The 15,051-nt window shown below is 49.8% G+C and overlaps 1 protein-coding gene across 1 annotated transcript; it reads left to right on the top strand.

The window, feature by feature from the left end:
* The first annotated feature begins 276 nt into the window (after positions 1 to 276).
* KLHL28 (kelch like family member 28) lies at positions 277 to 14,500 on the top strand. The gene is made up of 5 exons (XM_081912106.1): positions 277 to 446; positions 2,501 to 3,399; positions 5,851 to 6,294; positions 8,465 to 8,673; positions 10,491 to 14,500. Exons 2-5 carry the CDS (start codon positions 2,501 to 2,503, stop codon positions 10,652 to 10,654), a joined length of 1,716 nt encoding a protein of 571 aa, XP_081768232.1. The 5' UTR covers positions 277 to 446; the 3' UTR covers positions 10,655 to 14,500.
* The last annotated feature ends 551 nt before the right edge of the window (positions 14,501 to 15,051 follow it).

Below are 15,051 nucleotides of genomic sequence, written 5' to 3'. Positions count from 1 at the left end.
CGCCCACTGCGCCTGCGCGGAGGGACACGCAAGGCGCGGCAGGAGCAACAGCAGCGCAGCCGGGAGGGGGAGAGCGGGGGTCACGTGGGGAGGGCGGACTCCTCCTCCTCCTCCTCTTCCGCGCGGGGCGTGCTGGGAGTCGTAGTCCTCACCTCAAGAAACGGGATGGCGGGGGAGGGGACACGTCATACGTATATACACGCCTACATATGCCAGGAAATAAAAGCCGGGAGGGGGATTTGGTGAGGGGGGCGGGTGTTACCCCGCCTGTCAGGGGCTGAAGCCGACCCGCTTTCCTCAGGGGCGGGCACCGGAAGTGACGCGTCCTCCTTTGCTCCTCCCCTTCCTCCTCCTCCTCCTCCGCCTGTGTTGTTGTGGCTGCGAGGAGCCCGCGGAGGTCGCCGCCCCCGCCCCTCTCCCGACCGGGCCGCAGCCACGTGACTCAGGTGAGCCGAGGGGGGAGAGCCGGGGGGGGCCCTCGTGAGGGGGGGGCGGCAGGACCCCCCTCCTCGCAGCCCGCCTCCCCCCGCCGGGGGCCCCACAAGGGCCGCCACCACAAGAGCCCTGCCAGGTGGGGCAGGCGGAGAGGAGGGGGGCCGCCCCCAGGGAGACGAGAGGAGGAGGAGAACGAGCGCTGCATTTCATGGCATTTGTTCACTGCATTTATATATGCCCCCCTTGACCTCCGACCCCCATTCGACACCCCCCACAACAACAACCCTGCGAGGTGGGCTAGGCTGGGAGGAAGCAGGGCCTCCCCCCCCCCACCAGGTGAAGTTCATGGCCGGGGGTGTGGGGGGGGATTTGAACCCTGGCCTTTCCCGGCCTCTCAGCAAGCCCTCTGTCCCCGCAGTGCAGCATAAGCAAGGCGTCCAAAGACTCCCAAAGGGAGTTTTAAGTGGTCGCATCTTTTCATTGCCTGGACCCATGTACTCAATACCCCGAAGGCGACGGTGTGCGGGTGCAGGGAACCTCCTCATGAGGATGAATGGCTGGGTAGCACTTTCTGGGGTCTGTGAGCCACTATATATATATATTCTTCCCATTGCATTTCTAAAAGGAGTTCAAGGTGGTTACATGGTTCTCCCTCCCTCTCTCTCTCCCCCCCCCCCCGCTTTCCTCACAACAAGCCTGTTAGGCGGAGAGACTGGCCCAAGGTCACCCAGTGAGCTCCGTGGCTGAGTTGGGGGGATCTGAGCCCTGGCCTCTCCCAGGTCATCGTCTGTTTGACACGCTAACCCCTATGCCACACTGGCTTTTGAGGATGGAGTGGGGGTGGGGTGGGGATATGGGAATAACGTTGGTTGTTGTATCTTGCCTGGTCTGCTTGACACCAGTCCAGCCTCTCTGATTGAAGCTCTCATTACCCCTCTTGCTTACGGAAGATCCCCAGTTCAGTGGTAGAACACGTGTTTTGCAAATAAAATGTGTTTCACTTCAGTCCACCTGCATCTCTCCAGGACGAGCGGAGACCCGGGAGAGTCTCTGGCAGGCAATGTGGACGATATTTCCTTATTTACTAGATTTCTTACCTTTAAGGTCCCAGGCTGGGTTGCAGCATGAGCATGTAAATGAAACAGATAACCCGTTACAACCATAAAATGGAAGGAAGAAGAGACACAGCTATACATAGCAGGTGAAAAAAGGTAAAGGATACTGTTAGAAGAGTATAGTATGCTGTGCTAGATGGAGTAATGGTCTTTCTTGGTGTAAGGCTAATAATAATGATAAAATGCTATTTTTTTTATTTATACCCCGCCCATTTGACTGGGTTTCCTCAGCCACTCTGGGCAGCTCACAGCATATATCAGGGCGTACTAAAACATCAGACAATAAGAACTTCCTGATACAGGGCTGCCTTCATATGTCTTCTAAAAGTCAGATAGTTGTTTATTTCCTTGACATCTGAAGGGAGGGTGTTCCATAGGGAGGACACCACCACCGAGAAGGCCCTCTGCATGGTCCTATGAATGTGGCAAGCCAAAATATTTTGAAATGATTCATCCTGGGTGGTATCAAAGAACTGTGCACTTCAAGCAGCTTCCACGCAAGATAGGCAATTCAAGCCAGATGTGGAGGGAAACAAGAAATTAATGCAGCAAGGATAATGAAGAGAGAGAGAGAGAAAGCGCTCTCATGGAAGCCTAGCAAATTAAGAAAAAATATGTGCGGCCACACAGGACTTGCGTCCAATTTCTAGGTGGACTCAGCACAACATGTCCCACTAGTACAACAGGACTCTCCCCCTCCGCTCCTCCACCCCCCAGTCGACTCTAGCAGTGGGGGGCAGGGAGGACCTTGAGAATTGCACACGAGGTGAGTGGGGAGGCAAGCAGAAATTCTTCTGCTGATAGAGAAATCTCCAGCACTAACACAAATCCCAGCCTATGTGTTTAGGTATGTTCCATGTGCAATCATGAGCCAGGGTTGCTCATGCACTATGCTTTGAGGTTTCAGCTCTGCTTAACGCTTTCCCAACTTTCCCTTCCATGTCTTGCAGATGGACCCATCGTCCCCAACCTACATGATTGCCAACTTGACCCCTTTGCACTCGGAACAACTCCTGCAGGGCTTGAACCTCCTCCGGCAGCACCATGAGCTCTGCGATATCATCCTTCGTGTTGGAGACGTCAAGATCCACGCCCACAAAGTGGTGCTCGCCAGCATCAGCCCGTACTTCAAAGCCATGTTTGGCGGCAACCTCTCGGAAAAAGAGAACTCTGAGGTGGAATTCCAGTGCATCGCCGAGGCGGCCCTGCAGGCCATAGTGGAATATGCCTACACGGGGACCGTGTTCATCTCTCAGGACACCGTGGAGTCCCTGCTGCCTGCTGCCAACCTCCTGCAGATCAAGCTCGTGCTGAAGGAATGCTGCACCTTCTTGGAAAGCCAGCTGGATCCTGGAAACTGCATCGGGATCTCCCGCTTTGCGGAGACGTACGGCTGCCACGACCTCTACCTGGCCGCCAACAAATACATTTGCCAGAACTTTGAAGACGTTTGCCAGACGGAAGAGTTTTTTGAACTGACTCATTCCGAGCTGGACGAAATAGTTTCCAATGACTGCCTGAATGTGGCCACCGAGGAGATGGTCTTCTACGCGCTGGAGTCCTGGATCAAGTATGACGTGCAGGAACGCCAGCAGTACCTGGCCCAGCTCCTGCACTGCGTGCGGCTGCCTCTGCTGAGCGTCAAGTTCCTCACGAGGCTGTACGAAGCCAACCATCTCATTCGCGATGACCACACCTGCAAGCACCTGCTGAACGAAGCCCTCAAGTACCACTTCATGCCTGAGCACAGGCTCTCTTACCAGACGGTGCTCACCACGCGCCCCCGCTGCCCTCCCAAAGTGATCTGCGCTGTGGGAGGGAAGGCTGGACTCTTCGCTTGCTTGGAGAGGTGAGGAATAGCCAGAGCCAGGAAAGGCTTAGGAGTCCGCGGTCTTGCTTTTCCTAGCGCTTCTGTTCCGAAGCCACGGCAGTGAGCGATGGTTTCTGCACCCCGTAGTTGAGCAGAACAGAGTGATAGCTTGGTGGGCAGCCTTCTGTGGCCTTTCATTTCCTGGGTCTTGTAGAGGAAGCAGAAGGGTCAAGCAAGGAAAGGCTTGGGATGAAACAGCTTCGGGAAGGCAATCAGTTCATTGCTTATAATATGAAATGCTCTTTATCAGTTGTTATTCTGTTCTTCATGCACTCCAGTAGCCACTCTGTAAAGGGTTAGACCAGGGGTCAGCAACGTGCGGCCCATGGGCTGGATGCGGCCCACAAAGACCATTTTACCGGCCTATGAACCAACCCGCCCATTCAGCAAGTCCCTCATGCGCTGCACTAAACCGGCGCGTCGCAGGGACTCACCAAGTGGCACCGGAAATCGTGTCTGCATGCGCAGATACCGGAAGGCACAATTTTCGGTGTCTGGGCATGCACAGAAGCAATTTCCAGCGCCACAGACATGCGAATTCCGGCATCATGCCACGCCGGTCCAGCCCACAGATGATCTCTCTGGGAGTGATCTGGCCCATGGCCAATAAGCCTTGCCAACCCCTGGGTTAGACCACACTCCTTCCTAGTCCAGCACCCTCTTTTCTGGAGTGGCAGATGGTAGGTGCCTCCGGGAAGCCCGAGACAGGACACGAGAGCAATAGGGCTTCAATACTTGTTTTCCCTCAGCAGCTGCTATTCAGCATCATGGTGCTTCTGATCCTGGAGAGGTCACTGAGAGGTTTACCATCCGTGAATTCTCATCTCTTATGGCCATCCAAATTGCTGGCTTTCACTGTGGGAGCGAATTCCACCATTTAATTTATGTGCAGTGGGAATAAGGGCTTTCTTTTTTCTGTCCTGAAACTCCTGATAATCACCTTCATTGGATGACTCTCAAGTTCCAGTTTTATGAGAGAGGGAGAAGAATATCTCTCCCCACTTTCTTTGCACCATGCATAATTATTTATGCCTCTGTGTCCCAAGACCATCACTTTTTTCTAAACTAAAAAGCCCCAGGTGCTGGGGAGCTTTTCCAGACCCCAATCATCACAGCTGCCCCTTTTTGAATTTCTTCCAGATCTACTTATTTTTCCAGATCTACTTATTTTGCTTATAGGGCAGCAACCTTGAACTGTAGACAGTATTTCAGTTCTCATCACACCTTGGATTCATAGTAAAACGTGATGATATTGTCAGTTTTTCTTCTTCGCCCCATCCCAGCAAGGAATTTGCCTTTATCAAATCTCTTGCACACTGAGCTATGCACTGCTGCTCCCAAGGTTCCTTTTCTGACCAGTCACCCCCAGTTTGGATCCCTTCAGGGCCTATGTGAAGGTGCCCCAGTACACATAATTTTACTGCCTATTCACCAAATTTGGAGAGATCCTTTCACAGCTCTTCATAACTTTTCTTACCGTACAGTACCGTAATTTCATGTCATCAGCAAATTTAACCACCCCACTTCTCTCCCCCAAATACTGGTTATGAACAAGTTAAAAAGATCTCTGTACAGATAACTGCAGAACCCAACAACTCACTGGCCTCCATCCTGGAGAACTCTCAGTTTATTCCTATTGTTGGCTTCTTGTTCTTAGACATTCTTACATAGGCAAGCCTACCCAGATGTTTAAAAAGCTTGTATGAGTTTTCATTTGTTTTAGTCTATTTTAGTGTGGTTTTAACTTTTTGCACTTTTTACATTTTTAGGGGCAATGTATTGTTTTATCCTTTTTGTAAACCGCTTTGAGGTTTTTTCCTAACCAACAAGCGGTTTTTAAATTTTATGAAAGAAGAATAAATAAGCCCAATTATGCAGGTCCATGCGAGGACCTGTCCTCTTATCCCATGACAGCAAAGTTAGCTCAATACTCTGGTGAAGGAAAACCTTTTGAATGTCCACACATACAATGTCTGCTGGACTGCCTGTACCCATGCTTAATGACGCTGGGCGATGCGCGAGGTGGTGTCGCTCTGTCCATCAAAGAGGGCATTGAGTCCAGCAAACTGGAAATCCCCAAAGGGGTGGACTACTCCACAGAATCGTTGTGGGTGGTGAAGTGGGACCCCAAGGTAGCCATTGAATTGGATGGCTTTGAATGAGGATTGGGCAATTTCAAGCTACCAGTGGCTACTCGCCCTGATGGCCATACGCTGCTTCCCTGGTCAGGCAGCACTGTTTCAGCATGTCAGTTGCTGGAAACCACCAGAGGGGAGAGTTGCACTCGTGTTCGGATCCCGACTGAGAGTTTCCCATAGGCACCTGTGGGAATGGGCTGCTGGGCTGCTAGGTGGGCCATTGGCTCGATACAGCGAACTCTTCTTCTCTTCTTGCGTTTTGCCTCATGACCTCTTCCTCCTCCTCCCGCAGCGTTGAGATGTACTTCCCTCAGAACGACTCCTGGATCGGCCTGGCACCTTTGAGCGTCCCTCGCTACGAGTTCGGGATCTGCGTCCTGGACCAGAAAATCTACGTCATAGGGGGGATCGCCACCCACATGTGCCAAGGCATCAACTACCGGAAGCACGAGAGCTCCGTGGAATGCTGGGACCCCGACACAAACACCTGGACGTCCCTCGAGAGCATGAACGAGAGCCGCAGCACCCTGGGGGTGGCGGTCCTGTCGCGAGAAATCTACGCCTTGGGGGGCTACGATGGGCAGTCCTACCTGCAGTCGGTGGAGAAGTACATTCCCAAGGTGAAGGAGTGGCAGCCCGTGGCGCCCATGAGCAAAACCAGGAGCTGCTTTGCCGCAGCCGTCCTGGATGGAATGATCTATGCCATTGGAGGTTACGGCCCTGCTCATATGAACAGGTAAGTAGAGCTGGGTGATTGGGGGTTGGGCGAAGCACCCCCTGCTCAGCTCACCCCCTACCCCACCCCCACAGACCTAAGCGCTGTTCAGTCGGCACATGCAGGAGCTGCTTCCAAGCAACCCGTAGTTGCTCCCAGTGAGCCTCGTTAGCTTTCTCTGGAGGATTCGCCCAAGGAAGTCTCTGTGATCTTCAGCTAAAACCTGCAGTAGAGTTCAACGTGTTTTCCTTCATTGCAAACTTAGAAAGAGAAATTGGAAGGTTTCAAAGAAGCTTTCCGTTGGCTTGAGGCTAATAAAACAGTCCTGGTCCGGAAACGTCTCTGTGCGCACTGGGCAAGATGTTGGCACCCCTGTGGGTTCCCTCGTGTCGTCTCTGGGCTTAGTTTTACTCTAGCTGAATAGTCCCTGCTCACTTGGTGGAAGGGCTAGGATCCTGACTGGCGTTGCAAAAGCAGAGTGGAAAGTTGCCTCATGCAAACATCTTCGTTAAGCTTGTGTTTGGATTTGAATCGGAGCAGGAACTCCTCTGTGCCCCCACCCTGTAGAGTTGGGGTCTCTTGTCCAGCCTTGGCAACCATAGTCTTTATATAACTGAATTGCTAGCTCAACTAACACCTAAGACTCAGCAGTGAGCTCACATAAAAACACCAGCCCACTTAAAACAAGTAAATAAACTGTCTATTTGATTCCACATTATTATAGCAGAATTAACATTGCCCCAGAACTTCCCCATTTCACTCCTAAACTGGGAGGCCTTGCAGTGCGGCTGGCAAATGCTCAGGTTCACACACTGTGGTTTCTTACCCTCCCCCCCCCCCCGCATCCAATATCTTCTCTTCTTCCTGCTGTGGGTACACTTAGGTGGGTCTCTTTGGGAAAAATAGGCACATGGCATGAAAGGTAGAGCTTAAGAGTTGTGTCCAGTGCTCCATGTGCATGATTCCCTTGGCACAGTTGGATATTTATTTCCTCTCCATCCCCTGCATGCCTTCAAAATCTCTGGAGGCTCCCCCAACCCTCCAGAACTCATTTTGAGGGGTTCAGGAGAAGAAGAAAAATAAACCCTGTTGTGCACACGGAAGTCCGTTGCACCAGCAGAGCTTCAGCACTAGTCTCTGTTCCCAGGCTTGTTATATGGGTGGTATAAAGAGGAGGGTCTTGGATTTGCCTTGATGTTCTTGTAGCTGGAGGCAGGAGTCACTGCCCTGATATGTGAACGTCTGGTGAAAGGAGCGTCTTCCTTTCAACAGCACAAAGCCTTGGCCTTTTTGATGCCTCCTGCTGAACTGGGCAGGATGGGGAAGGCACAGAGGTGTGTCCAGCCTTTTTCCTCGGATCCCTCCACTTCTTTGAGAAAGTGTGCTGAGAGAAGGGATCTTTGTGCAGGGGGAAGGGGCTTACGACAGGTAACATGGTCCACCTTCCCAGTGGAGTTTGAAGTAGAGCCGGGGCAGGTGGCTTCCGTTGACTTGAGCCAAGATACAGTGTGGGTGCAGGATTATTGTGGACCACATCATCCTTCATGATGTGGGTGGCATTCCTTGCACTTCTGGTATGTAGAAGTGTCCACGAAGGCAAGGCCCCTTAGCCATCAAAACTTTTAGGAAGCACGGCATGAGCCCAAGAGGGGCTGACCATGTTTGTGCGGCAGGTGTACCTGAGCAGTGCCCCTCTTTTTCCTCCTCAATTGTCTTGGTCTTTTAGGAGCAGAGGAAGCTGCCTTAAAGCTGTGCCTTGTCTACACACACTGCCTGTGGTTGTTCAAGGTTTCGAGCAGGGAGTCTTTCTCCGTCCTTCCTGGAGGGGCCATTGAGGACTGAACCTGGGACCTTTCTCTTGCAAAGCTGATATATTCTGCTGCTGAACTATGGCCCTTCTCCTTACACACAGCTAGTTCACATCCTTGCTTTCATTGTGGGCCAAGGATACTGCACTAGGTGACCCTTCTTTAGCAATTGCTCCTTTGGTAGACGTTTTCCTCTTTCTACCCGGAGCTTTTCTGTTACAGCAAAATATATTGAGGCGAGTAACTCCTGTTCTATCGAATATCTCACTGGGGATTCCCAATGTGCTGGGAATCCCTCCTGAACACAGCTACAGTGGCCTCTTGAGGTATTAAATCGGTACAAAGTGTTGCCACTAATCCCTTTGGTTGGTCTGCTTCTGCAGCGTGGAACGTTACGATCCCAGCAAGGACTCCTGGGAGCCAGTCGCTCCGATGGCGGACAAAAGAATAAACTTCGGTGTTGGGGTCATGCTGGGCTTTATTTTCGTGGTCGGAGGGCACAACGGCGTCTCCCACTTGTCCAGCATTGAGCGATACGACCCTCATCAAAACCAGTGGACTGTTTGCCAGCCGATGAAGGAACCCCGAACAGGTAGGAAGAATCCCAGGAGCTGGTTCTGGTTGGCTTAGAAGTTGCTGCCACTTCCTTGTGACTTAAGGGGGGCTGGGGTGGAACTAAGTGAAACTGCACAGAGTCCTCCTTTGAGGGCACGTGCAAGAATTCTCTTTGCCTCAGTACTCTTCACATACCTTTTATTTGTAGGAATGCATTCTTCATCTGTTATGTCCAAGCAGGACAGTGCTTAGTGGAGTTATCAGGATATCCCAAAGGGCTCTTTGGCTTTGCTTTCCAGAAAGGAAATGGTAGCCCTTGCCACGGTAGACCAAGAAACTCTGCAAGGGACCTACTTGAGCAGCACTCAAATAACGGATAGTTCAGGGATATAAAAGCTTTAAAAAGAGGCTGTACCTCATACAACTGCTCCTTCCTCACTTCCAGTCCTCTCTGGGTGAGAGCAGCCCAGGAGCTGAAAATGCATTGAAAGGGGATGTTGGATTGATCTTTCAATGCAAACGTAGCTTAAGATGCTTCCCATACCTTAGACCTACCTTTACCAACCTGGCGTCCTCCAGATGGTTTCCACCACAACTACCCTACAGTGCAACCCATGTGATTCTGTGGCTGATGGGACTTGTAGTCCAAAACATCAGGAGGGCACCAACTTGGGAGAAGGCTGGCCTTAGCCTGAAGTTTACTGAAGTGCTTCAGTGACTCCTGATCGCATATCTTCCTCCATCTGACTCCTTTAATACGCAGGAAATATATGGCTTTTCTTGCTGTCTTTGAATGTAGTTTCCTCTTTTCCAACCGTGTACTTTTTTCTGTGGCTGAGGAATTGGGTGAGGCTTGATCCTTGAATCAGTTTCCTTTGTCGGTAGCCCTGACTTGCAGAAAAACCCCAATAAGCTCCACAGGGGAGTTGCTTGCTGTAGCTAAGAGGGAGTCCCCAAATCTGAGCCCCAAGAGCAATGGTGAGCCAACGAGAGGTTGTGCCTCCCTTGTGAGCTTGAGGGCGGTGTCCTGCTTGCTCAAGGGCTGGATCAGCCCAAGGGGGACCTTCATGGACTCCCATCACCCTGGCCTAAAGACCAGTGGAAGCTTTTGTTCCATCTGGGAATGCATTTGTGACACTGTAGGTTGGACAAGGAACAATTTCTTCTCAGCCCTGCATTCCCCAGCCTAGATCCCTAACCCTAACCCCTCCCAGATAGGCCTTATCTGCTTATAATGTTGCTGGCTAATTCTAGCCATGGATCTACTACCCTGTGGCCTTGTAAGAACTAGGCATCATCATAATGTGAGAATGAGGAAAGGGAGTTGGGCTAGGTGTGGGGAGAGCTTAGCCATGGTCTTTTCAGAGTACCTGGAAGGTAGGTCCAAAGTGCATTCTGTGATTGGTACTGTACTGGCCCTTCTATTAGACACCTTTTCACAGTAAACCAAACCCAAGGCATCACCCAGAGATTCCACATCAGTCTCTATTAATTTAACTTTTAATTTCTGAAGAGGCTTTCCTTCCTGCTGCTAGTTTCATGGGCCACATTAACATGTATTGTTCTGTACATATTTGGTATTGTGAACTGCCCTGAAAATATTTACGTTGCTAGGTGGAATATAAATCTGTTAAATAAACTTCCCAGATGAACTAGGCCCAATAATAAACTCGGATCTGTAAGTTCTCTTGAACTCAGCAGGGCTTCAGCCTGAGCCTGCTTATGATCAGTCTCCAAGCTCCGCACTTGGCCTACATTCTGTTCCTACAGTGTTCTTCCTCCTTTTGTAGAGAAGGGGAGGTGATATCCTAGCAGTCAAGATTTCTTTTTCTCCTTTCTACTCCCCCCCATTAGGAGTTGGTGCGGCTGTAATTGACACCTACCTTTATGTAGTTGGCGGACACTCAGGGTCATCCTACCTGAACACTGTACAGAAATACGACCCCATATCGGATAGCTGGCTGGACACGGCTGGCATGATGTACTGCCGGTGCAATTTTGGCTTGACGGCGCTATGAAGAACTTGAGGATGCAACTGGCACAGACTGTGGAGACCGGAAGTTGCACTTCCTGGAGTCAGGAGGAAGGGGGAAAAGCTCAAATGAAATGCAGACAGGTTAACCCCAAACAAGAATTGTTCCTGGTTATTGCTGATCACAAAGAAGCGAAGGGCGGAAAAATGGAGCCGGTTTCCTAGCAGGGACCCAGGCTGCATACTGTCATTAACATGAAATAATTCATCTCGATGCAAGAATCACTGTGTTGCCTGAAGTAGGCGTAGAAACTCCCTGACTCACGGAGCTTTGTCCTCTTTCTCCTCCTCCTCCGACTGACGCAGTTAACCTGGGTGAAGACTGCCTGGTTGATGTCTGGCTCCATCTTTGCAGTGAGAGACCATCATTGCTTCACAATTTTTTTATGAACAGTTAACTAAAGGGCTGCCTCTCCCCCCGTCCCCCATTACTCCAGGTTTGTAAATAACTGATGCGGTCGTCGTCTGTTTGCCTGCACTTAGTATCCACTCCCTGTTGTTTTTCTTAACTTGCTTGTGTGGATTTGGCGAGTGGACGAGCGGGTGGCTCTCCTTAAGTTGATAAGCTGAATGCCTTTTTAGCCCGGCACTTTTTGGAGTTGCCTACCTGTCTAAAACCTGTAACCCTTCTTTCCCTTCTCTTTATCTGAGTGAAAGGATCAACAGCTTTCAAGCCTGACACAGAGATAGCAGTTTAGACAGCAAACCCTTCCACACCTCTTGGGTTGTTTGTGTGTGCGTGTTTTTATCATATTTAATCAGTTTTGCAGCATGTGTGTAAAAATTACTTCAAAAAGATAGAAGTGTCCACCCTCCCTTCAATCCGTATTAATTGGCCCATGTATGACTGTAAAGAATGTACAACCAAGTTTTCAAAGTCTTCTGATTCTAACATGGTGCTAAGAAAAGATTTATTTATTTTTTAGCAAGGCTGTTGGCAGTCTAAGGCTCCTCTCACCCGCAGCACAATTACAAGGAATCAAAGTCCCATTGAAACCAGAAGGACCAGCTTCCCAGTAAATAGGAGAGGATTGCACTGTCTTGATGGTTTGGCGAAAAGAGCAGGATCTGCGGAGTCTTGAGGGGGTCTGAAGCCGATGTGGTGAATGCCACCAGTGTACATGCTGGTGGTTTCTTGTTTTGACATTTTCCTTCTGTTTCTTTCGTCCGTGCCTGTGCAACATGTCAAACATTTAATATCATAGCATTTCATTAGATTACATCATTTGGAGAACTCTGACTCAGATTCTTAATGAACGGAAAGTATATTCTTCCATATAGAATTATTGCCTTTTCCCTTTAAGACAAATAATGAGGCAGCATAGATCCCACTACTTTCCGTCTTTCCAAGCAATTCTTCAAATGCTGCTGTTCAGCCAGCCTTCATTTCAGGAGGACCTGCCCAGTGTTGGTGAATTGCTCTCCAGCTGGGCGGTTCCTGTAAGAAATATCCATCTAAACTTAGTTTTAAGTTGTGAAGGGGTTAAGCAAGACCCTGTGTGGTCATCCTCATTTTATACAGATGACTGTGAAACTAGTTCTTCAGATTTCTGTTTTGTGTGTTTGCCCCCATATATTTTTGTTTTGTTCAGGAGGCTACACTTTTGCTGTTGTGTTCTCCCACTTTCCTTCCTCTCAAAATCATTTCTCCCCTCTTTTTTCTCTATTTAACACAAGTTACTTTCTCCAGTTATTCATAATTCACAAGCATACCGCAATGGGGTATGCAGTTTATTTGTGTTAAGCCTTTTACTTCTGAACTTGTCCCAAGTTCTAACAGGGTAAATGATGTTGTTTTCCCCCTTCCTTTCTTCCTCCTCCTCCTCCCATGAGCTCACGTTTAGACTGACACTAGGAGAGCACAGTCAAAGTTGCATCACATTTCTACCTTGCATGTACTGTGTTTTCCCGAAACTTTCCTTAAGATATTAAGGGAGTCCAGCAGAGTTTTCAAGCAACTAAATGACCGAACAAGCACTTTCTGCCTAGTGGCCGCAGGGTGGCTTGTCGATTCTTGTTCCTCAGCAATAATAGCATCATGCAAACAGTTGCAGTGACCTTTCATGTCCGGAATTGTGCACTTGGAGGAATTCCTGTTCATTTCTGTGAGGCTTCCTTCGGAGATGCTCACTGTGGACAGCGCGAAGAAAACCTTAAGCAATTTATAGGAGGCCGTCAAAGCTGTTTCGGTTCTTCTGTGTTCATGAACTGCTTAATTTCAGTTCAGGAAAAATGCTTGGTTAAACAGTTCACATGTGCTAGCGCTCTCTCGCTCTCTCTGAGGTGCCTTTGAACTTAGAAGCAGATTGATTATTGGAACTCCTAGCCACAAGGCATGACCGGAGGGCGAGGGAGGGAGGGAGGGTATGAAATGGTTGCGGGATGCAAAGGCCTTGATGAGCACACGGTTGCCGTCGTTATCTGCCATGCCCCTTGAGCCTTCTGCAAAGCATGACCTGCGGCTAGGCTGTCGTCGTAAGCAGAGCTGGCAGTTTCTCATCATGCCTAAGGACCCCTGAGCCAAGGATGTGTTTGGAAACACAGTGATTGAATCCTGGCCGTTGCCCATTCCTAAGCTGCCCTGTTGGAAGGAGGTGGCATATAGTACCCAGTAGAGGGTCCAACTAATCCAGATGTAGCAGCTTTTTATCAAGGGCCTCTGGGCACTTTCATTGGGCAGCCTACAAAATTGTTAGCTTATTGGAATATAGCCCTGTAGATGTTCATGAGTTCTTTAAAAATATATTTATGTAGAGCACTTGCATTAAAAACCAGTGTGCTAAGGAGCAAATAACTGTTTTAGTCAAGACTAGATTGATTCCTCACAGGGTAATTTGTGAGTGTGGTAGATGCAAGTCTAGGGATTGGCATATTTCAGCAAGTTTGCCAGACTCCCTTCTGTCTGGGGGTTTAGTTTTCCCATTCACCTAAGTGCTCAGGTGTAAGGCAAACCGAACAGCCCGGCTGTCACACTTCTAGGCTGCAATAAGCTTGCTGTAGTTCAGCAACTGTCTTGTCTCGCAGAGAAGGCCTTTCCACGTAAGACATTGCACAAGGTCTTGCTTAAGTCATCATCCCCGTGCGGCCAGGCAACTGTAGATCAGGGAGAGTGTGTGCCTGCTATCGGTCAGATTTGCATTAATGGGTGACTCAAGGAGAAAGACGCAGACGCACAGCCCACGCTTGAAAGCGCACTTCCCTTCCATCCGGAAACATAGAGCAGAGTAGATTGGAGGGGCGGCAGGTGTGAGGTATGCTGGGCTGCACATGGTGCTCCTTGGCGCCACAAGACTGTTGTCATTCAGCTCCTAAAAGGACCTGAGGCAAAACCTTGGGAAGTATTGTGGTTCCACCATGGCGCTGCCCTGGGCACCTGTTTGTCGCCTTGCTTGCATTCGCACCCACCCACCAGAGATAGCGACGTTCATTACTGTTGCTTTGTGACCCTTCTGTTGTGTGTGAGAACATGAGCACTCCACGCTTGCCTTAAAGCCCTCTGAACTCATTGGAAGAGCTGGGTGACGGCTCCTCTCTTTGCCTTACACGGGATGTGCTGTCACCTCTCTGGCCCAAGGCAAAGCCAGCTTCTAAAGCAGGATTCCAACTCTGACCCGTTTGCCCCCTGGCTTTGCTGGGCAACTAGCATAGCTTCCTACCAGCGCGCTTCATGTTCTCCCACCCCGTTTACAAAGGTGGCATTCGAGTTGAGTGGGAACCTGCTCAGCAACCTCCTTGTTCTTTTGTGTTTGCTAAGTGTGATAATGTTATTTTCTCATTGTAACGGTATTTCATTTGGTTGTGCGATGTTTACTAAATAAATCAGTGAAAGCAAGCAGTTTGGGAGTGTGTTGCATGCCCCCCCTCCGGCTCCTGCAGTTTGTTCACCAGTCCCAAAAGTGACTGCCCCTTGGGAGCTGTACCCTTTTTCTCTTATGTCTACAATTCAGTGTGGTGTAGTGGTTAAGAGCGGTGGACTCGTAATCTGGTGAACCGGATCATTTCCCCGCTTCTCCACCTGCAGCTGCTGGGTGACCTTGGGCCAGTCATATTTCTTTGAAGACTCTTAGCCTCACTCACCTCACAGAGTGTTTGTTGTGGGGAGGAAGGGAAAGGAGGTTGTGAGCCGCTTTGAGACTCCTTAGGGTAGTGATAAAGCGGGATATCAAATCCCAACTCTTCTTCTTTCGAACCTTACTATTAATCCTTTTTGTTGAATACCAGCACCCTGAAGTTCTATTCCCGTCTCCCTGCACAACAGCTCTGCAAATCAGGCCAGGTTGCAAAGACAGAGACATGCCCAGAGGAAGTTTCAAAGCCAAGTAAAGATTGAGAATGATGATCTTTGACACAGAAGGACAAGTCCCAGGCAAGGCACTAACAGGG

The sequence above is a fragment of the Podarcis melisellensis genome (assembly GCF_964234715.1).
Source record: "Podarcis melisellensis genome assembly, chromosome: 1".
Lineage (NCBI taxonomy): Eukaryota > Metazoa > Chordata > Lepidosauria > Squamata > Lacertidae > Podarcis > Podarcis melisellensis.
This window is presented reverse-complemented; position numbering and strand designations above follow the sequence as displayed.

Excerpts from the sequence above, each read along its gene's own strand:
- KLHL28 (XM_081912106.1), top strand. The coding sequence starts at position 2,501 with ATGGACCCATCGTCCCCAACCTACATGATTGCCAACTTGACCCCTTTG. Across the intron at positions 3,400-5,850 it reads CTCTTCGCTTGCTTGGAGAG|CGTTGAGATGTACTTCCCTC; the intron begins GTGAGGAATAGC and ends CTCCTCCCGCAG. Across the intron at positions 8,674-10,490 it reads GATGAAGGAACCCCGAACAG|GAGTTGGTGCGGCTGTAATT; the intron begins GTAGGAAGAATC and ends CCCCCCCATTAG.